We start from the raw sequence: 25,978 nt of genomic DNA on the forward strand, positions 1-25,978 counted from the left end.
GCCAACCTGAACTTGTAAGTCATACAAGGCAGCGGTATTCAGACACTGGAAAAATTGAGGGGTCCTTTGTGTCTCTCTCCCTCCTCCACTGTGACAGAAAACAACATGCAGAAACTACCACGGGCTTCTATGTCTGCTGCCAAAAGGACAGGAGTTTCTTGAATACCTAAGTAGCCACGCCTACCAGCTGGTGTAACTTACTTGGATGTAGATGAGGGACACTCCTAGTCATGACTGGATGACAGTACCCAAAAAATCATTTTAAGTTATTTGGGGCAAAAAGTGGGGGAGGGGGCAGACCTTTCTTATTTTTCAGTTGGGACATATGTAATAACCTTTATAATCAAAATGTGTCATCTCATATGAGGCACAAAGGGACAACTAATTGCTAGTCTTTATTTCAAAGAGTAAATGTAAACAAGCAACCTAGCAAAAATGCAAGGATGAGAATGACCTGACACCTGGTGGTCAATGCACAAGTCAGAAGACGGTTAAAAGCCATAGCCGCAGCCTGATGCACACTGCGAGGCCCTGGATGGGAGGCCAGCACCAAATAAAGGGAAAGAGAGCGAGCGAGGCAGAGAGGGGAGGGGAGGAGACTGACTGCTGCATCAGTGTCCAATCCATCCTGTGTGGTATCTTACTGCTCTCCATGCGCACTAAGGATGTTAAAACAGCAAACACTGCCTTCCTAAAGCTCCTAGCAAATGTGGCTGGCTCTTCCCCTACTTCTTAGGAGACAGTTTCCTATGTCTCAGCCCCAAGGCCTGGAGAGAACAAGCTGTACCTAGATTTCCCATGTGCAGCAGTGAAGGAGGAGCCTTATTCCCACGTGTGTGGATAGCTCTCCTCTTCTGTTTCTTCCCACGGAACATGCCACACCCTCTTTTCTATATTTCTCCATGAAGGTGGAGGCGCTCATTTTCATTCCTTTCAAGCAAGTGTACTTTTCCAATGGTTCTGAGACCCAAGGCCCTTGCGGGTGCCCACAACACCTCAACATTTCCACTGTGCTGATGTGCACTGGAGGCACAGTACCAGTACGTGGTGAACCTACTGATGGCTCAGCACCAGTCAAGGCACATGGTGCACTGTGCCATCTGTGTCCTTGATCCCCACTAAGTAAGACTTTTTTTATTTATTTGTTTGTTTATTTATTTAATGTAAGTACACTGTAGCTGTCTTCAGCCGCACCAGAAGAGGGCATCAGATCTCATTACAGGTGGTTGTGAGCCACCATGTGGTTGCTGGGATTTGAACTTCCGACCTTTGGAAGAGCAGTCGGGTGTTCTTACCCACTGAGCCATCTCACCAGCCCAAGACTTTTTTTAAATGAACAAATTTGCAATCTTGATCACTATCATAAAGTATCTGTCCCAGTGAGCTGGGAGTGCCTTTGACAAAAATTGTGCATGTTTAGATTTTGGAAGACGAGCTCTTTTTAGTATTGGAAGGATAGGAAAGGCTATTGGAAGCTGCCATGGGAGAAAAGCACCCACCAGTTCTTCTAGCTGTGATGCCTACAGACAACAATAACAGCCAGCCCAGAAGATAGTGCCAATGAAGCATCGGGCACTTTACCTTGGGGTAACCAACTGCTATCTAATAGGGCTTGTATCCTAAGTACTTATCTGTGTGTGCGCCCATGGATAACTGTAGCTCTCACCCTTCATCAAAGAAGGCTCTTTCTACAGAAGATGGTGACTGTTAAAGAGATCCAGAGCTGGACACATGCAGACAGCAAGTGACTGGGGTGCCCAACCCTAACTGACACATTTACAACAGTAGAAAAATTTATGAACTAGGGGATCAGGACACTTGCTGGGGAATAGCGTCTTCAAGACAGGACCAGGAAGCTGCACCCATGAAACCTCAATAATATGGTTAGCTGCCTAAAAATGACTCGCACAATGAGAGTACCCGCTGACATGCCAATGTGGATGGGGTAGATTCCATAAGCTCAGAAGCCTAGATGAAGAATTCTGTGCAATCAATGGAGGTTGAAAGGGAAAACCAACCTCTCCAAGGATGGTTATCTAATTCTAAAGGGTCAGCCATCAATATGGGTTCATATAAGCAACACCAAATGGACTCAGTATACTGTGTGTGTGCATGCACACTACTTATACATGTATATGTGTGCATGTATATATACATATGCATACACATGGAACAATTATATCTCATACAGTTATTATACTATATAATAATTAAGGCAGAGTTGAGAGAGGGAAGAGTAAAGTGATGTAAATACAGTGTTCATGTACAAAGTCCTGAAAAAATTATATTTCTAAAAAAATTTACAAAGTGAATAAACTGAATTTATCACTTTATAGAAAGCAATTTATAAAATGTTGTCAATGGGGGAAAATTAAGCTTTAAAGCAAAAACTTAGAAATGTGAAAAACTAGAATGTAACATTATGAACAGCTTCCTGTATGGACTCTTCTGGTAAGAGGATACTACTGAAGGGTCAGATCTACATGTCTAATCCATGAACCAATATTTCCAAATGTGTAACAGGACAAAATGCATCCTTTAAATTCCATTCAAAGTGTAAGACAGACTGGTGCATTTTAATAACAAAAAAGGAACGGTTCCTTGTGTTTTCTTTTCTTTTTCTTTTAAAGATTTATTTATTTTATGTATATGAGTACATTGTGAGCCCTCATGTAGTTGCTGGAAATTGAATTTTTAGGACCTCTGCTGGCTCCAGTCAGCCCTGCTCGCTCTAGTCGGCCCGCTCGCTCAGTGCCTGCTTGCTCCGTCCCAAAGATTTTATTTATTATTATACTTAAGTACACTGTAGTTGACTTCAGACACACCAGAAGAGGGCATCAGAACTCACCATGGGTGGTTATGAGCCACCATGTGGTTGCCAGGACCTTCGGAAGAGCACTCAGTGCTCTCACCCGCTGAGCTATCTCGCCAGCCCCTCCTTGTGTTTTCAAATTCCTTACTATGGTCACCTTTATGAAACTGTTATGGACCATGTCTGGTGCACTGTCAAATAATAAAATGCTCAGTCCAGCCTACCTATGCCTTCCTTTCCAAATACACATGCCTGAAGCTGGAGTTTCTCTGTGTTCTTTAACTGGTCTTCTGCATACCACAACAGACTGAATAAAAGAATCCAGCTGTCTTCTACTTCCAAAATCTAAAATAGTGCTATCCCATTTGACTGTTTTAGATAGTTATTTTCCATAAACGTATGTTACTTAATGATAAAATGCTTCGTACATTTTTTCATTAAAATTCAATTTGACAAAAAAAAAATAATAACAGGGTCTCACTCTGTAGTCTACACTGGTCTAAAACTTAGGGAATGCATGCTGCCTTCAAAATCACGGCAATCCTCCTGGCTCAGTCAGGGCTGGAATTACAGGCATGAGCCATCACACCCAGTTTTAACTGGAATTTCTAAAATGACACAAGCCACATAAACAAAACTCTTTCACAACGATGGGAATTTTCAAGAATGTAAAGGTAAGTATGGAAACCTCAGCTGTCAATCAGGGTGCAATGTGATCCAGCTACACCCCAAGAACTTTTTTCAAATTCTCTAATTTAACCACATCTAGTTGGAGATCAGGAAAACTCACATAGCAATCTGCATCTCTGCTTCCTCTAAAAAAATCCAGCCATCTAGCACTATTCAGTCAACAGTGCTACAGGCTGGTGCTGAAGCGCTGCCCTTCTGGGCCAGGCAGGGATATTCACTCCCTGCCCAGCCTGCCCTCCGTGGGCTCTGGGAATGTGATGGTGTTTCACCATCTCAGCTCACATTCCAGACTCTTCTGGCACAGCAGCCTTGTGTACGTCACGTGCTTATGATTCTGATTCCTGACCACATTCCCACAGGCTGTGGAACTCTGTCAACAATTAAAAGTCGGGTGCCATCTAGTTGTGCTTTATTAGGTCAGTGACATTAAACATGGCTTTCATCCCCTTCTATTCTGTGCTTCATGCTGTTTTATAAGAGAAGCCTCAGCAATGCCCAGATCAAGATGAACAGAGCTGGCCAAAAGTAATCTTAAAGTCCACTATGAGTAGTATCAGCTCAGGCACAAAATGATTAAGTGTAAAGCAGGTGGGCCGATTCTCCTCCTAAAGTGTCTCAGCGTGTCTGCTAAAACTTCAAGAGCATTTGGGATGGCTTCAGACTTGCTCCAGGGAGCCTCACGTTTAGGAGGCAGCCTAGGGAGTCCCTGTGGTATTTTGGATTCCTCTTACACTGCAGACAAACTCTGGAGCACTAAGCCAAGGGCCCTAAGGATCAATGCTAGGATGGGCTGAGAGCACTGTGTCTCCTCTGCCGGGGTTTCCAGATGTACTTACTGGTATACCATGGCCCTGAAAACGCCTCACATCGTCTTCCAGAAGGGGAGTGGGGACGACGAAGTATGCTGGCAACCTAGAAGCAAGACATACATCAGCTTTCAGACACGCTTCACAAAATCTGTAAACACTCCCAAAAGGAAAACAGTGTTACACAAAGGACCACACTTCTGTGAGACCCAGCTCAGGTGAACTGCTAGCCCTGGGCTGCTGACTGCTGACAGACAAGCACTGTGATCAGACAGGCTAGGAATCTGCCTATGATTTGCACAGCCCTGACTCTGCTGGCGAGGGAGCTAAGTTGCTCTGCCCTTCTGGGTCGGTGTCCTCTTCTACAAATGAGGAAGATGGGGGAGTGGGTATGGCTCTGCAGCAGAGCCCCTAGCCCCTACAAGACTCTAGATTTGACCTTTAACACTGAAAAGGAGGGAGACTAGAAAATGTGATATCTAAAAATATATAAAGTCCAAAATCTCATCAAAGAGTAACAACACAAACACCTCTGTTGCTTCTAATTACACAAATCGAATGTGAAAATTGGTAACCATGACTGCTATTCATTTTATCACATACTCTGAGACAGGCATGGCGGCATGACTTTAATTCCAGCTCTTAGGAGACTCTCCCTGTGAATTCAAGGCCAATCTGGTCTACAAAATGATTTCCAAGACAGACTGGGCTACCTAGGAAAATCCTGTCTCAAAACAACACAAAACCACCACAACAACAGGAAAGACCCAGTCCTAGCCTGCTTCCACGGCAGACTTCCCCAATCCAGTACACCAACAATTCATTTAATCCAACGTCACTGTCAAGACTGTAGTGTGATCATTTCACAGATAAAGAAAAAGGGAAACTAAGGCACCACACTGACTGAGGCTCTTTCTGAGTTACACTACTGAAGTGGAAACTTATGGGTTCTTTGCAAAGTCGTCTGGATGGTGTTTTACTGGGGGAAACACATGAAGGAATGTTTCGCTGAAGCAGACACAGAAGAGAGAATGTTCTGCTAAAGCAAATACATGAAAGGACATGTGATGGATCCTCTGCTAACAACACACATGTATTGGTCCATCTTACATTGCATAGTTGAGCTCAGTTTGTGGGGACTCTGAGGACTCTGGCTGATTGGATGCACATGCTGAGACAAGACCTGGGCTGAGGAAAGACTTGTAGAGGACACGTGATGCTTGGAGGATATAAATGGACTCAACAGAGCAATAGAGACAGAACTTGACTTGCTGGTACAGCTAGCTGTACAACGCTTGTGGGTCTCAAGTCTTCACTGATTTTCATTTCCCTGAGAGAGACACAGCGGAGAACTCCTGGCATCCCTCTGGGTCCCTCCTGCTGACTGGCTGAGGCCTGGCTGTCTCTGCTAGGTCTTGTCACCACTGTTGCTAACCTGACTCTACTGAACCAGACTGCTGGTGTACTGTTTGAAGTATTTGTGAGTGGATAGAGCTGCTGCTGCCTGCTAACCTGTGAACTGCCGATTTTCAGACAACATAGACGGGAGTTGCTCCAAAGAAACTTTCTAAAGAGGTCAACCCCCGCCTGTATCTTTTCTTTTCCCCTCCCTCTGGGTGGTGGGTTACAAGGGAGGTCAAAGCATTTAAGAACCATCATTAAAAATAAGGTTTGAAAATTTAGTTATGCACTATGATTTTGCTATCTTCAGGAGAAACATCTTTACAAGAATATGCCTGCTAAACAGAAGAACACGAGAAAGCTAATTTTTCAAAGTTGCAGGAACCAAAACTACACGGGTACATTGGCTCTTCGTCATAAGCCTCCTGAGACCGAAGGCACCTGTGCGGCTTTGCTGTAATGGAAAGTAATCAGATGGTGTTTGCATATACACTGCATACTTGACGCCAATCTGTCAGAGTCCTCGATAGGACAAACTTAAAAAAAAAAAAAAAAAAAGAATTTATGTGTATGAGTGTGTACCTGAGAGTATGTCTGTGCACCATGTCCATGCAAGTGACTTCAAAAACCAGAAGAGGGTGTTGGATTCCCTGGTTGTAGAGCTATAGACACACTCTACGGTATCTAGAGTTGTGAGCCAAACGTGGGTGCTGACAACCAAATCCCGGTCTTCTGCAAGCGCAGAAAGTAGTCTTATCCACTGACCCAGCCCCAGCCCCATGGGAAGATGGATCTTTAAGTCAGAGATCAGAACACAATGACTGAGCCATTCATCAATTCACAGAAGGTGAACCTACACGTGAAGAACCACCAGGGGGTGTGGCCAAACTCCACTGTGGGAAACAATTAGCAAAGAGCTTGATTTCTTCAAGAAAAAGAAAAAGTGTGAGAGTCTACACTTAAAAAATCCATCAAAAGCCGGGCGTGGTGGCGCACGCCCTTAATCCCAGCACTCGGGAGGCAGAGGCAGGCGGATTTCTGAGTTCGAGGTCAGCCTGGTCTACAAAGTGAGTTCCAGGACAGCCAGGGCTACACAGAGAAACCCTGTCTCGAAAAACCAAAAAAAAAAAAAAAAAAAAAAAAAAAAAAAATCCATCAAGAAATGGCAAAAATGCCACTCAATCTTTATTAACAGTAAATTAAAAAAAAAAAAAGAATTCTTATAAAAGCGAGTCAAGAACTGGGGGTGTACTCCTCTAACCCTACCAGTTAAGTAGCCAGCCTGGGTACAGGGTGAAACCCTGTCTCAAAACAGACACACACAGAGACACACACACAAGCAAAACAACTTCCCTCCACTCCAAGGTAAACCAAATCCTGGGGAATTTGAAATACTAATTAGATATCAAAGAAGCAGTGTGAACAGGCATAACACAGGCCTGTAATCCTAGGACTTGGGAGGCAGACGTAGGTAGATCTCTATGAGGTCAGTCTGGTCCTCATAGAAAATTCCAGGACACAGCTACAAAGGAAGACCCTGTCTCAACAAACAGAAAGTAGTAGTGCGAGTTGAAAAGTATGATGTTTCCATGCTGTGTTTATTAAAAACAACCCAGTCCTTTGTTCTTTGTAATATATACTGAACATAAATGAAATGAGCTTTGAAATTCTTTTCCAAACAATGCAGAGGGGAAACAAGAGGGTGGATGTATAGAGAAGACAGGGTTAGCTCTGACTTCATCATTGTTATACCTAAGCAATGGATAAAATGAAGTTTGCCATACATTTTTTTGCTATAATGCTTCAAACTTTGTATTAAAGAAATCTCAAGGATAATTTTAACAATTTATTTTTCTATGTGTATGTGCAGGTCTGTGTAATTATATGCCATGTGTGTTTGGGTGCTGGTGGCACAGAAGGCGGTCAGATTCCCTGGGGCTGGAGTAACAGGCAGTTGTTAGCCAGCCAGACACACACAGGCGTAGGACACTAAACTGGGGTCCTCTAGAAGAGCAGGAAGTGCTCATAGCCCCCAAGTCATTTCTCCACCCCCCACCCCCACAGACAATTGTAAAAGAAGAAAGATCATGAGACCTTGATATACACCCAGGCCTATGAAGCACTGGTTGTGGCTAAGGTCCTCCAGTCACTGACAGTGTTGTGACCTTGACTTCTCAAATGCTGAGCTATTGCATTTTCTTACATACTTGCCTGAGTACGTGGGCAGTAAGCTAACCTTTCTTTAGGGAGTCACTAAAGTAAAAACATTTCAATAGATCAATAACCTTTAAACTCAAAATGCCCATTAAAAGCACAGGGAAGGATTAGACAATTATCAAAATCCAGGCTTGTCCCCATGATTACAAATCAGAAGCAGCTCAAAGCTCTCCAGGAAAGCAGGGGATTAAGCTCTGCTCTGCAATGCCGTGCTATGATGGTATAGCAGACTCGGCTCAGCCCCACCTACTCAGCGACACCTGCATTCCTGACAAGCTCTGTGGGGACTGAGATATCTGTGGGAAACACTGACTGGACGGTGCCATCACCAGAGGAGTTCTCAGTGCCCCCCTTAATACACATACCATAAAGCTGCAGTGGGCCCCTGGTCTTAAAAAGGTTTGCATGCCTTTCCCACCCAGTAAAACTGAATATTCTACAGTGTCACCTTTCTAGTTAATTTCATCTATACAAACCTGTTCACACAAAGCCATTTAACAGGTCAGACTGAGCATCTAGCAGATTAGCCTCTGTCCACGAGCGCTGAGCACCGCACCAGGCGCAGGGTGGAAGGTGAGCTCTCCTGTCCCACTTAGCTCTGGCAGATCCCGGCAGTCCCCAGAGACTATGAGCAATTACTTCTCCCTCTTCAGAACAGTCCCTTTAGAAGCAGGCTGAGTTCTGAGGCAAGAGCCTGCCTCAGGGCAGCTTCACTATGGAAGCTGGGCAATCCACTCAGGCACAGCCGTAATCTGGGAAGGGTAGCCCAGGACAGAGCTACATGGTTCTGTGTCAGCACTAGTTCATGGGTCCCTCTGTAAAGCACACATCCCACAGGGCCACACCTTCTTGTATCTCCACAGAGTACAATGACAAAGATTTAGGAGTGAATTCCAAAAGAGAAGTAGTTGGCCTGCGGCACCGGAGCCAGTTCTGATGATGCTACAGTTTCTCCTTCTAACCCACCCTGTTCATGTTTCAGGTTGGTTGAAATCAAAACTGATATACTGAAGAAACCTGAGACACTCAAATATAAAAAGTGCTATAAACCTACAGTACTTTATGAAGCTGTCAGCATACTGGGAAGCTCTGCTCCCAATGATAAGATTCAAGTTTCTAAAAACAGACCAGCAGAGTCATCCTAAAAATGTGGGCCAGATCCCTCCCTCCTCTGCTCAAACTCCCCTCAGTGTTCTCACAATCAGAAAGAATAAATTCCCCAGGAAGCATCCCTTCCCTCACCCTCTACTCCCCCCTTCTCCCCGCTGGATGAAGGGCACCTGGCTGTTCTACCTACCAGGCTTCCCTCTCTCCCCTTCTCTCAGCTCTGAATAAAGGGCACTTACCCTGGCTGTCCTGACTTGCTATGTAGACCAGGCTCACCTCAAACTCAGAGATTCACCTGTCTCTACCTCCCAAGTGCTGGGATTAAAAGCATGTGTCACTAAGCCCAGCTGTGTGTGCTGACCTTCCAAAGGACCGGAGTTCACTTCACAGCGCCCACTTCACAGCCCTCTCACAGATGCCTCTAACTCCAGCCCATGGGCTCTGTGATGACTCATCATGGCTGTCAACGTGACTGTATCTGAAATCAACTAAAACACAAGCTCTGGGCACTCGTGATCACATCTGGAGTAGGAAGACACGGTAAATGTGGGTGGCATCTTCTGGTAGCAGCCTGGACAAGCATAGGAAGAAGAAAATTGCTTTCTTTGCCTTCTTGTCCTCACTTGCTGACAAGATCATCTACCTGTTGCTGTGGTATTCCTTTGCTATCAGAACTAACTTCTTCAACATTTCAACCTAGCTGAAGGTCAGCAGCTCTCCAGAATCCTCAGTCCTTCAGTGCTTCAGTGCTAGACTGGGGCTGCGGAGAAGCCAGCCTTGGAGACTGAGCAGCTGCTGCGGGGAGGCAGCCCACACCCTGGAAGGAAACCTAATAAATCATTTCTCTGTGTGCGCACACGCACACACACACACATCCCCATCCTCTCAGACGTGCTTCTTAGGAGAGCCCTAATATATGATCTGAGGCCTTCTTCGGGCCTCATGTGTCTGGCCACAGACACTTATGCACATACTCACACACATAATGGGGAGAGCTTACCTGTCAGAGACTCGGTAGCCTTCATTCACACTCACTGTTTTGTACTTCACACTACCCTTGGTCCGCTCCAGCTCCCAACACCAGTCTTTCGGCGTGTCAAACATTACAGTACAGATCCTGGGGTCAGCGGCTAAGAAAACAAAATGAGCGGCAGTAAAGTCTTTGCATGATGCTCGTATCTGTTCATGTGGCCGCACAAGCTCTGAACCCAATTTATGACACTGAGTCTAGTTTTAATCGAAGAAGAATAAATTCACACCTTAACTGTTTCACTTTCTGTCACTCATCCAAAATTACAATGGGAACTTTATTCAAATGTTTATTACATTTATTTATTTTGTGTGTGTGAGAAATGCATGCCTGTCATAGTACATATTTGTTAACCAGAGGACAACTTGGCAAGAGTCAGTTCTCTCACCATGTCGGTGCTGGGGATTAAACTTGGATTAACAGGTCTGAAGGTGATCAATTTTACCTACTGAGCCAAAAAACTGGTCCATGCTATCTCTATATATTTAAGAAAGGAGTTGTTTTGTTCTTAATCTTTTATGTGTGTATGTTATGTGTATATGCATGCATCTGCTTCTTATGCTAAGAGTATGTGGGAACCTAAGGGATTCAGGATACGGTGCTGGCCCCCTGGAGCTGTAGTTAACAGCAGTTGTGGCCACCTAATATGGGTGCGGGGAACTGAGCCTGTGTCCTCGGGAAAAGCAGCAAGTGCTCTCAACTGCTAAGCCGTCCCTCCAGCCCTACAAGGCTATCTTGTTCCATTCCTTGCAAAAGTAATTTCTAGCTCCATTCTCAGTCATCTGCCCATGAAATAATTTACATAAGACACAAACCCTGTGAAACACTGAAAGATGAACTTGGCACGAAGGCCAAGGACTGAAGTATTCCTAGCCCTGCCACATGTGTCTAACACGGCACACTGATGAGAACAGCATGTCAGACTCTGGAGCATCAATCCCCTTTCAGTCTGGGAACCTCTCCCTACAAGAGGAATCCAGGATGGCACTTGGTTACTGCAGGCCACAAACAGATCAGAGTCTCACAGGGAAGACAGTGGCCAATAGCCAAGGCCTGCATCATGGTGACAGGAACTTTGGCTAGTAAATCAGCACTCTTAGAACAAAATGTCCACACGGACTTCCCAAAGCTCAGCAGAAATAGCTGTGGCCTTCCTCCAGGCCATCCCTGATTGCTGGAAGTGTCATGCACACCGAAAAACCCAAACTTCCTGGAAAAAAGGCAAGTGCTTGCTAAAACCACCCCAGCTGTTTCTGTTAAATAAAACAAACTTACAGAAAAAGTAGCTAGAACAATAACAATCAATGTTTACATATATCGAATATTCCTAATCTAAAAATATGACCAAAAATCTGAAAATTAACTGCCAATGTGATATCACAAGTGGAAAATTCCACACCTGATCTTATGTCACAGTCAACACATAGGCACATACAAATATCGTATAAGTAGGATAGAAAGATGGCTCAGTGGTTAAAAGCACTGGCTATTCCTCCAAGACTACCTGGGTCCAATTTCTAGCACCCACATGGTAGCTCCAAACTGCCTATAACTCCAGTCTCGGGGGATCCAATGTCCTCTTCTGGCCACAACATGTGGTACACATATTCATTTAAGTGAACAATTACACACATAAAACAAATAAGGCTAAAAAAGACATTATATAAGACAAGAACAGTACTCATGTCTATAATGTCAACATTTAGAAGTTTAAGGTAGAGTCTTGGGCTGGTGAGATGGCTCAGTGGGTAAGAGCACCAGACTGCTCTTCTGAAGGTCCAGAGTTCAAATCCCAGCAACCACATGATGGCTCACAACCATCCGTAACGAGATCTGACTCCCTCTTCTGGAGTGTCTGAAGACAGCTACAGTGTCTTTACATATAATCAATAAATAAATCTTAAAAAAAAAAAAAAGAAGTTTAAGGTAGAGTCTTAAGGTTAAGGGCAGCCTGAGCTACAGAACCCTGTCTCAAAATAGCACCATAGACCAACAGATACTATATTTATCTTTCTACCCTAAAAATACTTTTAAAAAGCTCAGTTGGTTAATGTGCTTGTCTTTCAAGTAAGGCAGCATACGTTTGGTCCAGGCAGGTGCTTGTATTCTCAGAACTGAGGAGGTAGAGACAGAAGGATCTGAATTTCCTGTTTAGCTTTGTAATATAATATGAACAGTAATCCTCACACATCAATTTACCTATGAATGATAGGTAACTTTTCTTCTTTGAAATAGAGTCTCTGTATGTAGCCCTGGCTGGCCAGAAACCTAGTAACTAAATCAGGCTGGCACTGAACTCACAGAGATCCACTTGCCTTTGCCTCTAAGTACTGGGTACAAGTGTGTGCCACCATGCCCAGACAACAGGCACTTTTATTCTCAATTAATTCTCATTTAATGATTTCCTATATGCCATGAATTTAATGCTTAATAATCTTCACAAGAGAAGACTAACACTGCTGGTTTTAAAATGAGAAAACACAAACATACAAGGCCTTTAGGAGCCTAAATAGACATCACTAAAGAAGAACTTCTCTACAATTTATAATCACGATGTGAGAAGTGAGCAGCAGAAGCTAGGGAGATGGCTCCTCGGGTGAAGTGCTTGTTATACAAGTGTGAGGTGTGAGTGCAGAACCCTGGCACACACTTAAAAGCTGGATTGGGTGTAACAGCCCCCACCTCAAATCCAAACAGAGGCAGGAAGGGATCTGTGAATGAGGCCAGCTTGTCTCCACAGCAAGCTCAAGGACAGCAAAGACTACAGAGACTCTGTCTCAAAAACAAGGACAGGAAAAGCTAGGCACAGCAGCACACAGCTGAACCCCAGCTCTAAGAGAAAAGAAGGTGAGCACACACAGTGGATCCCTGAAGCTCACTGGCCAGCTGGCTCCATCAATAACCCTCTAGGTTCAGTGAAAGACCCTGTCTCGAAGAATAAAGTGAACAGGAACTGTGAAAGATACCCTGGCCTGAACATACATGTACATACACACCTACATGAGCATGAACATACAACACACCCCCACATAAAATCCACATAATAACAAGAACAGATACAGAAACAAAACAAAACAAAACAACAACAACAAAGGAGCTAAATATAATGGCTCATAACCATAATCTTAACTTTTGAGAGGCTAAATCCGGTCCACCCACTAGTCTGAGGCTACCTTGTTATATACAGTTAGTTACAGGCCAAGCTACAACGAGACCATGTCTCAAGTTATGCAGACAGACAGACACAGAATAGAACATTATTACAAGATCTGAGAGGAAAAGGTCAATTCACCTATAAAGGCCAGCAATCAAAATAACATCAGCAACCCTAAAATGCAGGAAAGCATGGAACAATATACTTCAAGGCTGGGCAGTGGTGGCACACGCCTTTTATCCCAGCACTTGGGAGGCAGAGGCAGGAGGATTTCTGAGTTCGAGGCCAGCCTGGTCTACAGAGTGAGTTCCAGGACAGCCAGGGCTACACAGAGAAACCCTGTCTCGAAAAACCAAAACCAAACCAAAACCAAACCAAAAAACAATATACTTCAAGTCCTGAAAGTATTTCCTTACTAACCTAAATTGCTATCATCAGCAAAGCTATCTTTTAGAATTGACAGAGAACTACAGATATTTCAGGATAAGAACCAACTAAGGCAATTTATGACCACAGCCAGCATAAAATCAAAATCATAATAGTACATAAAAGCATAAATGTCCTGACAACAACACATGAACAAAGGAGAAGTAGCGAGGAATTCATCATATCCAACACACTAAACTAGCAAAGTCCTAATGCTATCAGCAGACAGTAATCCACCCAGCCAGAAACCACTAATAAAACTCTCTCAACTCACCGAAAAATAACGTTAAGTTAAAGGTGCAGACAGGCTGGATATATTTAGAAACCAGCTCTAGGGATTGAAGAAATGGCTTTGCAATTAAAAGCAAGTCCTGCTCTCCCAAAGGACCCACCTTTGGTTCCCATAACCCATGCTCATGACTATTGCCTAGAACTCCAGCTCCAGAGAGACCAGACACCCCTGGGCTCCTCCAGCCACACCCACTAAGAAGCACAGATACATAATTTAAAACAATGAAAAATAACAGATTCAATCACCTGCCATCTCCAGGAAACAATGCACTGGCACAGACTGAAAATTAGTGGATGGAAGTCAATCTCACAACAAATGGAAGTCCAGAGCAGTCAGGGTGACTATTCTGTTATCTGACGTATACTTCAACCAAATTAAGAACACAGAAAGACGACCACTATATAATACTCAAGAGAACAACTCACCAAGAAGACATAAAAATAATAAACATCCATGTGCCAAATGCAAGGGTTTCCAACTTCATAAAGCAATACTAATGGGGCATAAAGGTCTGACAGGTCCTGATAAAACAGGGTTACTTCAATAGCTGCATCTCATCTCTGGACCAGTCACAAACTAAAACAGAATGAGGAACCTCCAGAGTTAAACTATACCACAGGCCAGATGGATCTAACAAGTATCTATAGAATATTCTACCTAATAAAGAGAGAATACACCGTACTCTCCTCAGCAGCCATGGAACTTCCTCTCAGATAGGTCATGTATACTCTAGGCTTCAGAGCAAGTCTTAGCAAATACAAAAGAACTGGAATTGTTTCTTGTACCTCATAGATCACAGTGAATAAAACTAGAAATCAATAGCAACAGAATCTAACTACAGATACTTGGAGACTGGATCATACAGTCCTGAGTGGCCACTGGGTGACTGAAGGATCAGGGGAAAATAAAAAACAAAGGCTGGGGATCAATACAATCAGTAACATGACTCCTTACAGGCAAGGAAGGCCTGAGTACGATCCCCACAGCGTATGTTTAAAAAAAAAAAAGAAGCTGGGTATGATGGAGGTGCTCATCTTTAGTCCCAACATCAGGAGGCAAAGGCAAGTGGATCTACATAAATTCAAGGCCAGCCTGGTCTATACAAAGAAACTCTGTCTCAAAACTAAAAAAATAATAATTAAAAAAAAGGCCAGGTATGATGATGGCATGGTATGCACTTGTAATTCAAGCATCGGGAAGGCTGGAAGGCAGACTTGCAGCCACCTAGCCTAGCCTGCTTGGTGAGTTCCAGACCACCTAGAACTGGATACCTGTCTCAAAAACACAAACAAACAAACAAACAAAAAACAGAAAAGAAAGAAAAAGGGACAAAATGTGGACAGTGCTTGAGAAATGACACTAAAATCTTTATTCCTCCATCTCAATCATCCATAAACCCTACAGTGTGGCATTCTCTTAGAAATATATGCATATCTTCAAGCCTAATGTGAGCTCTTACCAGGCGCACTCCTAGCTGGGGCTTGGCTCACTCCCTCAAATGACTGCCTCTGCATCAAAGGGGGCCTTGCAGGACACATCAGTCTTTGTCTTCCTTTTGTTTCTGCATCCCTGAGTGCAGAGACTTAGTCCTGCTCACTCCTACCCTCCACAGGACCAGGCCCACAGCAGGCATTCAACAGATGTTTACTAAATCAGTGGTTGGTGCAGTCCAAAAGCTTCCTATGTATGTGCTGTTAAACAAGCCATCCAGATGTCTCTGACATGGGAGCCAGGATCAGTAAACACCCACTTCTTCTAGAATCTTAAATAAAGCATCCTCTAGAATACTCTAGAATCTCATGTCTCCAGCTCAATTTTGTTTTTTTGATTAGTTTTGAACTTCCAGTATAATATTGATTTTACCATTTTTTAATTTAATTCAGAAAAATTAAAATTCATCTGTGTGTGTACTGACCTATGCATGCACATGTGGATGCCAGACGTTGGCACCAGGTGTCTTCCTCCACTGCTCTTGAACTCATCTTTGAGACAGGGTCCCTTATTAAATCCAGACCTTGCTCTGAGCAAGATGCCATAGCTGGCCGGAAAGCTCCCACAATCTACCTTTTTCTGCCCTAGTGCTGCAGTTGGAAGAGCACCACTGCATCTGTCTTTTACACGGACGCCAGGGGTTCACACTCAAGCCTTTGGGCCTGCACAGGTAGCACTTTAGCCACCAAGCCACCCAAGTTTACTTTTCATAAGAAGTAACCACAAAACAATTCAGTGCAACACGAAAGCTAACAGACCTAAAAGGTACGTTAATCACAGATCACAGGAAGAAAGAAAGAAAGAAAGAAAGAAAGAAAGAAAGAAAGAAAGAAAGAAAGAAAGAAAGAAGTCTGTAAATGAAGCATGCACTGGATGCTTGAACCCCAAGATATGCTGTCATTTAGGGAGTGTGCTAGGTAGTTTTATGTCAGTTTGACACAAGCTAGAGTCCTCAGAAAGGAGGAAAGCTCAACTGAGGAAATGTCTCCATAAGACTAGGCTTAGGCAAGCCTATAAAGCATTTTCTTAATTAGTGATTGATGGGAGAGGGCCCAGCCCTTGTGGGTGGTGTCATCCCTGGGCTGGAGGACCTGGGTTCCATAAGAAAGCAGGCTGAGCAAGCCATGAGAATCACGTCAGTAAGCAGCACCCTGCCATGGCCTCTCTGAGTTCCTGTCCTGATTTCCTTCAATGGTGGACTATAATGTGGAAGTGTGAGGGAAAACCCCTTTCCTCCTGGCTTGCTTTTGGTCATGGTGTCTCCTCACAGCACTAACTAAGACAAGAAGGATGCACACACTTTGGGAGATTGGGCATTCCTAGGGGAAGCAAGTCACAGAAATCCGAAGAGAGCAGGTCTTTGAAGGTTACGGCTGCTTTCTGCTCCCTTCTTTTTCTATTCTGTGTCAGTCACTTTGATGTGAGCAACCTCCCTTCTATAAGTACATGGGCCAAGAAACCATGGAGTGGACGCTCTCAAATGGTGAACCAAAATCAATATTTCTCCTCTTTCCTGACAAATATTCGATCATAGTGGTACAAACTAACAATGGTGGGGGTTCCCTTCCTGATTACAGGTGAGAGTAGGAAGGAACCTTGTGGAGTGGGGATACTTGCCAGGAATTCCAGCATTCAGGAGACTAAGAGAGGAAGTTCCTGAGTTTGAGGTCAGTTTGGGCTACAGGGAGAGACAAAACCAAAACCAAACAGAAACGCCCCTGACTATCACAATGATAGCTCAGAAGAGACTTACCAGTACCGTGCACAGCAGCGGCGTAGGAGAACAGAAACAGTCTTTTCAGCAGTTTGGGGCTCTGGGTATGATGGATTATGCCACTGACGATCTAGAGAAGAAAGGACCAATGGATACAGTTACGCTTCTGACAGATCAAGGCTAAGAAAGGTAAGAGCCGACTTATCTCTGCTCTCTATCACACTAGCAGGGCTCTAGGGACACCACAGCCTTTGCTGAAGCTGGAGTTAGCTCTTGGAATGGTGCCAGAGCGAACAGAACATTATTTTGTCATGCTTTCTAAGAGTTCTTAATTTCTAGGGAAAAGTTAAAACAGTCGATATTCCCAAAAACCAAGAGTTAAAAATCTTAACTGCCCTATTAGGTCAGGTCCAAGTAGTCAACATGTCTAAGGCTCACAACTGCTATCAGACAATAAGCAAGACATTAGCTGACTTGACTGTGGGTTCTCTGGACAATGAAGGAAGGAGACTAGGGCTGCAGCTCAGTCAGTCGTACCCTTGCCCAACGTGCACAAGGCCCTAGGAGCACACGCCTATAGTCCCAGCTCAGGAGGCAGAGGGAGGAGGAGCAAAACTCCAAGGTCATCCCCAGCTACAGAGAAAGGCCAGCCTGGGCTACACATCCCCAGCTACAGAGAAAGGCCAGCCTGGGCTGCACATCCTCAGCTACAGAGAAAGGCCAGCCTGGGCTGCACATCCCCAGCTACAGAGAAAGGTCAGCCTGGGCTACACATCCCCAGCTACAGAGAAAGGCCAGCCTGGGCTGCACATCCCCAGCTACAGAGAAAGGCCAGCCTGGGCTGCACATCCTCAGCTACAGAGAAAGGCCAGCCTGGGCTACACATCCCCAGCTACAGAGAAAGGCCAGCCTGGGATGCACATCCTCAGCTACAGAGAAAGGCCAGCCTGGGCTGCACATCCTCAGCTACAGAGAAAGGCCAGCCTGGGCTGCACATCCCCAGCTACAGAGAAAGGCCAGCCTGGGCTACACATCCCAGCTACAGAGAAAGGCCAGCCTGGGCTGCACATCCCCAGCTACAGAGAAAGGCCAGCCTGGGCTGCACATCCCCAGCTACAGAGAAAGGCCAGCCGGGCTACACAACACCTTGTCTTGAAAGGAAAAAGGAAAGAAATCTGTCTACTGTGCTTTCTGTCTGTTTATTGTGTTAACAAAACTATGTTTGGATAAATGACTAAAATAACTGTTCAAAAGGAAATGCTTGGTCTCTTGGGGAATTTTCTCCATCTTCAGCTTTCTTTGCCTGCTCAGAAGAGATACTACAATCACATTTCCTACTCTAACTGAACTACTCCACTATCTGAAAGAGAATAGGACATTATCCAGAGCGTGCATAATTCACTGCAGATAAGACAATATAAGCAAAATGGCTTCTTATTGGGCTTTCCCTAACATGAGCACTATTAGAGGGGCAAGACCTTCACTGTCTTGACAAGAAAAACCTAAGAAATTATAATGAGACGCAGTAAACCGGTACAGCCATTTCCTGACTGCAACTTGCTGTGACCACCAGGAAATGATGCTAAATCTTCAAGGGTAGACCTGGTGTACTGGCTAGTTTTGTGTCAACTTGACACAGCTGGAGTTATCATAGAGAAAGGATCTTCAGTTGAGGAAATGCCTCCATGAGATCCAACTAAGGCATTTCCTCAATTAGTGACCATCTCTGGGCTTAGGTTCTATAAGAAAGCAGGCTGAGCAAGCCAGGAGAAGCAAGCCAGTAAAGAACATCCCTCCATGGCTTCTGCATCAGCTCCTGCTTTCTGACCTGCTTGAGTTCCAGTCCTGACTTCCTTTGGTGATGAACAACAGTATGGAAGTATAAGCCGAATAAACCCTTTCCTCCCCAACTTGCTTCTTGGTCATGATGTTTGTGCAGGAATAGAAACCCTGACACCTGAAGACCTGACTTTGCTCATGTGACCTGTGTTTCTAGGTCCACACAGAACCTATACCTTGTAGTGGTAAGCACACTGACTCTTAGGAGCTGGAAGGCAGTGCTCCTGCTTAACAGACTGTCAGGACGAGGACCAGCCTGAGCACTCTCCTGCAGACCCTTACCTAACTCATCACTTCCCACCCTGCAGGGCTTCTAGGTGGCCAGCTCTAGGAACTGGAAGACTCAAAGCACATGACAAGTCAATACAGTCTTGCCTGCCCACTGCCTCCCACGTGAATCCAGCTGGTTTCAGCTACACCAAGTGAAAAGCTCCCTTCCACCTTCAGACAATATAAGCCATGCCTACAGTCCCTGGGGGAGGCCTGATGGGAAAACCCTAAAAACACATGCAGCTAGTTACCCTTTTGACTTCCTCCTCCTTTGTGTACCTCAGACAGAAGTGGAGCACCCGCAGGTCTTTGCAATGGATAACGAGCTTCTCGGGGTACTTCTTCAGTTGTCCAAACAGAGGTTTCTTTTTCTCATCAAACACTATAATCAATGTGAGTAGAAATGAGTGCTACATGGCAATGCTAAAGAGCAGGAAGACTGTCAGCTTCTCAGGACACACCCTTCCCAGCTGCATTCTTTTGGGGGGTTTTGTTTTATTTCTTGCAGGCTTTTTGTTGGTTGGTTCGTTGGTTGTTCTTTTCTTTCTTTCTTTTTTTTTTTTTTAAGTATAGAATAGAGTTTATCCAGGGCATGGGAGGGGAGTTAAGAGGGTAGTAGAGGCTGAGAAAGACAGAGAGAGGAAGAGAGTAGAGAAGTAGAGGTTGACCATGACCATGTGGAGGGAGGGGGAAGGAAAGGGAGGAGGAGCAAGAGGGCAAGAGGCAGGAGAGAGACACAAGAGTAAGAGAGTAAGCTGGTTGGTTTTTTTCAAGACAGGGTTTCCTTGTGTAGTCCTGGCTATCCTGGAGCTCACTTTGTAGATAAGGCTAGCCTCAAACTCTGAGATCCACCTGCCTCTGCCTCCAAAGTGCTAGCTGGGTCTGGCTTCCGGTAGGATTTTTATTTCTCTAGAGTAAACCTAAGGCCAGATTCCAACAGCATGAAGAAAACTCAGCTCTGATGGGACTGAAAACGGCTCAGCAGCTATGAGCACTACCTGCTCTTTCAGAGGATCAGAGTTCATCCCAACATCCATGTCAATAAGTTCACAACTGCCTGTAGCTCCAGCTCCAGAGGATGGATTGGAGTGTGTTTTCTCTCTGCCTCTCTCTCTGTCTCTGTCTGTCTCTCTGTCTCTGTCTGTCTGTCTGTCTGTCTGTCTGTCTCTCTCTCTCTCTCTCTCTCACACACACACACACACACACACACACACACACACACACACAAATAAACTGAGTCTGGGAAGATAAGTTAAGAACACTTGTTGCTCTTCCAGGAGAGAGGGTTGGTTTCCAGGACCCACATGGAGGGAGGCTCACAAGCCATCTGTAATTCCAGTTCTAGAAGATCCAACATACACTTCACAGGTACCAGGCATGCATGTGGTGCATACACATATAGGCAAACACTTAAGTATGTAAAATTTAAAAATTAATAAATATTTAAAAGGAGAAAGCTGCAAAACTGCAAAAGCTGCGATCATAAAGGACGGAGGAGCGTGCTGGAACGCATTCTCATGCCAGTCACCTCCTACACTCAGGACTAGAGCCCCTCTTGACACTTCCCTCCCCTCTCCAACGCCTGTCCTCACTCAGCACTGACTCATGTCGAGAATACCATATTCTGTGAATATCAAATCCTGTGAGTACCAGCTGTTTCAACCCAGGCTGAACAATTTCTGAAAATGTCCTGAACCCCAAAATGGAGAACAGAAAACAGAGCAAGGCTTGGAAGGACAGTCTTATTAAGTCAGCAGTGTGTGTATGTGTGTGGGGTCCTATCCTGGAATTCACTCTATAGACCAGGCTAGATTCAAATTCAAAGGACACTGCCACATAAGCATAGAGTGTGTGCCACGCATATCACCATTACCTGCATATAATGAGCCTCGTCTGATCAACATTTAATCCAGAAGTTTTTTGTGGCAATAGATAAAACAGGCTTCAGGTGAGAGGTGGCTTCCACCTGAAAACTCAGCACTCAGGAGGAAGAGCCAGACCCAAGACCATAAGGTTGAGGCTAGTGGGCTCCATTAAAACAAACAAACAAAAACTATGTCCAAAAAAAAAAGGAGTTGAGTTAACAAGATGGCCCAGTAGGTAAAGGAGCCTGCCACTAAGCCTAAGGACCTGCGTGATCCCCAGGACCCACAGGACAGAAGGAAGAGAAAACCAAACAGCTCCTGCAGGCTGTCCTCTGACCTTCACAATCATACACACATCTGAAGAAAGACAGTGGGAAGAGGGTCCCAGACCAGTGTGTTCACTTCTGACCAAGTAACCCAAGCACAGTTACATCAAGCTGCACTTAACCATTTACAAGGCTGCTTGACATAAAGTAATGACGTAACAGTTTAACAGGCTGTACATAGCATCATTATTTAAACTCTACATTCTGGGGCAGACAAGGGAAGGAGACACTCACCTCCATAAATCTGATCCACACAGTGCAGTGGCACGTCATTTACTCCTATGATCTTATTCTTAAACTGAGCTTCCTAAAAAGGGAGAAAGAAAAAAACAAAAATCAAAAAGAAACAAGGGTGACTCCTTTCCATCACTGTTCTCCACTGGGCATGGAGAGCAACTGAAGCAGCCATCTGCATCCCCCAAAGGCAGGGATGCTGCAGAACATACAAGGAAATCCCAGGGTATCAGCTGTTTCAACCCAGGAAGAACACACCACTTCTTGGACTGCATCCAGGAAGCCCACCCAGCCCCAAGTCAAGTGAGGCCCTGACAGTATTTCTGCATACAAATGCAAACAGGTAAAGCAGAGCCCCCTGAGAAGCTGTGGAAAGCGCTGGGAGGGTCATGGGTTTTGGCAAAGCCGCCTCTGCTCAGGACTAGGAGCTGGGCTCTGCAACAGAAGGCAGTGCAAGAGACCAGCTTCGGTAGTATTGCTGCTACCTACAAAGCAGAAGGGCCCAGGGCCGATACTCGGGGTCAGTCCGGCAGGGCCCTGGCAGGGTTTCACTGGGAGACACAGCTGTACCTCTCCTACAGCTCACTCCTAAGTAGACACAAGTCTCACCATGACCCTGCAACTAGGTTCAGATCAGACAGAAACAAAGCCAGCTCAAAGGCTATGCTCTTGGTCAGTTTCACTACAGCCTTCAGTTCCCGAATCTGTGAAAGTGCTTAGCAGAGAGGAACTGTGAGGAACTGTGTGTGGGGCTATTCCAACAAGTGACTCAAGCTGTGCTGAGTGCAGAAGGAATCGGGAAAGAGTTGATGGTGTCAACTTATAAGGGCAAGAGCAAGGGAGTCATGAAGTACAGGTGGTATTTCTAAGGAGTCCTCCTGGTGGAAGGAGCCCTTGAAGGGCAAGAGCACACCACTACAGGAGACATTGGTCTTTTGTGTTTGTTGGGAGGAGGGAGAAGCTGCAGAGAAGCCAATGGAGTCTCCCCTGCACTTTCCCTCCCACGCAGCTCACACATACCCCGCCATTATCCAAGGCCAAGTCCTCGTCCCCCAGGAAGGAAATCTTAAAGTCAGTGCACACGAGTCTCCCATAGACGCCACGCTGACACGAATCTTCCTGCACATACTTCAGGACTGTGCTGGCTTCACAAAGCAGCTGTTCACCTGATGAAAACCAAAGCAAGCTCTCCTCAGAGGCCTCAGGGAAATGCATGGAATGTGAGCACGAAGTTTCTCCCGCTGTTTACACAGGACAAACACACACTGCAGCTCAGCCTTGACAGCAGCTCACTCAGAGGAGCAGGGACTGCTAACTGAGGAGAGAAAGTGACGCTGAGCAGGGAGAGTCACTGAATGGCTCAGGGCCAACCTCACCTTGGGATTCTTCTGACCTCTCATCTACCCAGCTCATACTGACCTCAAGCCTCTTCTTTGTGGCTTGTTTGGAGTCTGGGTCTCACTATATTACACAGATGGCTTGGAGCTCACTGTGTAGCCTGGGGGAGCCTTCCCTCTTCACACCCCTGCCCCAGCTTTCGGCTGCCTTCTCTTGTGTTCATTACAGAGCAGGTGACTCACAGCAATGACACTCTGAGTGAAGCAAAGACCACAGGTTGGCCAGCTCTGCTGGGATTCCAACTGTGCCCATTCAGGGCTTCCGGGGAGCTTTCTTGGATGGCAGGAGATGCTGAAGCCTTAACACCCGTGTCTCAGGTATTGGAGGATGAGAGGGAAAAGGCAGCCATGGGGGTGAGGTGGGGTGGGGAGTGACTCTCCTAGTTCAAAGTGTTTCCTCTCAATGGGCCACCTTCCACTGAGAACCTCCCGTGCTCCACCTGTAGGCACCCACCCACAGGAGAAACTACAGCTCCTGAAGACAGACTCTACAGCCAAAACACACTAGGGCTGAGAGCAGCCTCTGCTCCATGGAAGCAGAGAAATTCTGCTGGTGTTTGGGTAAGGATAGGAAAGAAGGACGTGCGTGCAGGAAATGGAGAGCAAACTTTACAACAAAAACAAAGGAATTTTCTTGTCACCCAGCAGACAACCATCATTCCCACGGGATCTCCCTCTGGCTTTCTTCACTTCTGAATTCACTTGTTGGCTAAAAATTGATTTAATCTAGCTTTCACAATGAAGATGAAGACTAAGCTTTCAGCCACTCAGACCCTCTTTCCTCTTTCCATTCAAGCAGGCAGTTATCTGCAACTCAAGCACTACGGAAACACCTCAAGATGGCTCTGCCAGCCTCCAGAGAGACCACAGTGTCTGAAGAAAACAATCAAGTTGGGGCCTGTTTGGGGCTTAAGACAGTCCCAGGAAAAGTACCTTAGTTCTGGTCAAGGTGAAAGATAAGTGGATAAGGCTCCTTGTGCCTCATCTTACAGTCACACACTGGAGCTGGGAAACCAGTGTGCAGCAGCTACCGCAGCACATCTGCTGAGACCTTCTGCAACACGGCATGCAGCACTTGCTGTCTGACCACCTTGTCCAGACCAGACACTGACACGCAGCTGGGTCTGAAAGGCTTTTATTTTAGGCTAAGGGACTGGGAAGTTACCTGTCTTATAAGAGGCTGCTATAAGGTAGAACAATATACTTAACATCAAGTCAAAAATAGAGGTTAATTTCAGAATCTATAATTCCAAGGAGGGGGAAAAATAAACATAGGCGGGATGAATAAAAGTTGAGGCCATCATTAAAGAAAAAGGCCTTTGAAATTTTAAACCATTATTTAAATGTCTAAAATAAAAGTCAGGCATCCTTGTTACAGAAAAATACGCATTACAAGAAAAACAAGGACAGCATGCACACCTGTAAACCCAGTATTCTGGAGACAGAGGCAGAAGGGCCACAAATCCCAAGCCAGCTTGCGCAATTCCAAACCTAGATTCAAAATAAACAAAACACTTAGAAAAAGAAGTGACTTTGGACTGGGAAAAAATGGGACAAAGTATACCAGTGGCAAGACTTTCCACATAAGAGGGAGCTATACCACCCAGAAGTCTCTGTTCTTGAACTCAGAAGCAATTACAATTTAATGTGAGCGTTAGCCACTCTCCTCTGTCTCACAAACAGTCAACCAATCCAGGCTCCTTCATAATGAATGACTTCAGAGCCAAGCCCCAGGGCCTCAGCATCTCTGGTACCTGTGCTGAAATCCACCAGCAGACACACAGGTGAGCCGCCCTGCCCCCCCCGCCCCCGCCCCCCGCCCCCGTGCTAGGAGGCCCAGCCAGCTGTGATCTCTGCGAGCAACTATGGTCAGAGCAGCAAGAGAGCAGCAGACCATGGGATCCTCCCAGGGCATGGGACATTCTGCATTGGAGACCAGGAAAAACGCATGATGCCAAGTAGGATACCCTCAAAAAGGCCCACTGCATTGTGAAAGGAGTGAGAATTTCCCATTATTTCCATCAGGCTGGAGGAAAGGGAAACAAGGAAAATTCTTTCCAAATGCTGTAACGCCCAGAGCCAGGTGTGTAGCTACTAAAGACCTTGACATCTTGGTTACGATACATCATTACTGTTATGTGCCAGAGTATGGAAACAAAGGAGTTTATATATAGCAACACTAGGGATGATGTCATCTATCTCTGGCCTCAAGCTATGTGTGAGACATGATAACATGGCTGTTACCTGGCAACAAGTGAAGAGTGACTTCCTTCTCTGTTACTTCCTTTTCATCTGTGTGGATTTCCTAAAAATAAATAAGTAAACAAATAAATACCAGAGCAAAAGATTTTCTTTCTTTAAGGGCTCAAAATAACAATGAAGGCAGGCTTTCAGAATACACATCAAACTATGACATACACTCTGGAACTTTTAGTTAACAAGCTACTGATTTTACAGTTCTTTATCGAGTGTGTATACACACAAGCACAAGCACAGTGGGAGTGTGTAGGTCAGAGGACAACGGCTGGAGGCTGGATTTCTCTTCCCACCATGTAAGTTCCAATGATCAAACAGGTCTTTAGGCTTGGTAGCAAATACATTTATCCAGTGAACTAGCCTTTAATGAGCTACTTTTAAAATACATGTTCAGGGCACTGGAGCTGTGGTTTAACACGCATAAAGCCCTAGATTCAATCCCCACATCAAAAACCAAACCACACAAACAAGCAAAAGAGAATGTGGAGAGACGACTCCTTGGGTAAAGTGCTTACGGCACAGGCATGAGGATGTGGCGGCCCTTCTGCAGCACACACAAACACCTGCAACCCCAGTGCTGAGGAGAGATGGGAGGATCCTTGAGGCTTACTGGCTAGCCAGTCTAGCCAAACATGTAAGCCTGGGCTCAGT

At 45.2% G+C, this 25,978-nt stretch overlaps 1 protein-coding gene across 4 annotated transcripts in view; it reads right to left on the bottom strand.

The window, feature by feature from the left end:
• Positions 1 to 25,978, bottom strand: part of Mtmr12 (myotubularin related protein 12) — a 67,612-nt gene that overhangs the window by 16,512 nt on the left and 25,122 nt on the right. For 2 of the 4 annotated variants that reach the window (XM_021184161.3, XM_085831399.1), the window contains exons 2-8: positions 25,316 to 25,376; positions 22,695 to 22,840; positions 21,675 to 21,747; positions 19,501 to 19,631; positions 17,180 to 17,270; positions 10,034 to 10,163; positions 4,339 to 4,414 (exon numbers count right to left, since the gene is read on the bottom strand). In XM_021184161.3, the coding sequence (XP_021039820.1) occupies positions 4,339 to 4,414; positions 10,034 to 10,163; positions 17,180 to 17,270; positions 19,501 to 19,631; positions 21,675 to 21,747; positions 22,695 to 22,840; positions 25,316 to 25,376 (708 nt within the window). Of the gene's footprint in view, positions 1 to 4,338; positions 4,415 to 10,033; positions 10,164 to 17,179; positions 17,271 to 19,500; positions 19,632 to 21,674; positions 21,748 to 22,694; positions 22,841 to 24,490; positions 24,563 to 25,315; positions 25,377 to 25,978 lie in introns of those variants that run through there. The other 2 variants (XM_029469717.2, XM_085831400.1) reach the window with 2 other exon arrangements.

This window comes from Mus caroli, unplaced genomic scaffold, assembly GCF_978045245.1.
Source record: "Mus caroli unplaced genomic scaffold, Mus_caroli_1 scaffold_16, whole genome shotgun sequence".
NCBI lineage: Eukaryota > Metazoa > Chordata > Mammalia > Rodentia > Muridae > Mus > Mus caroli.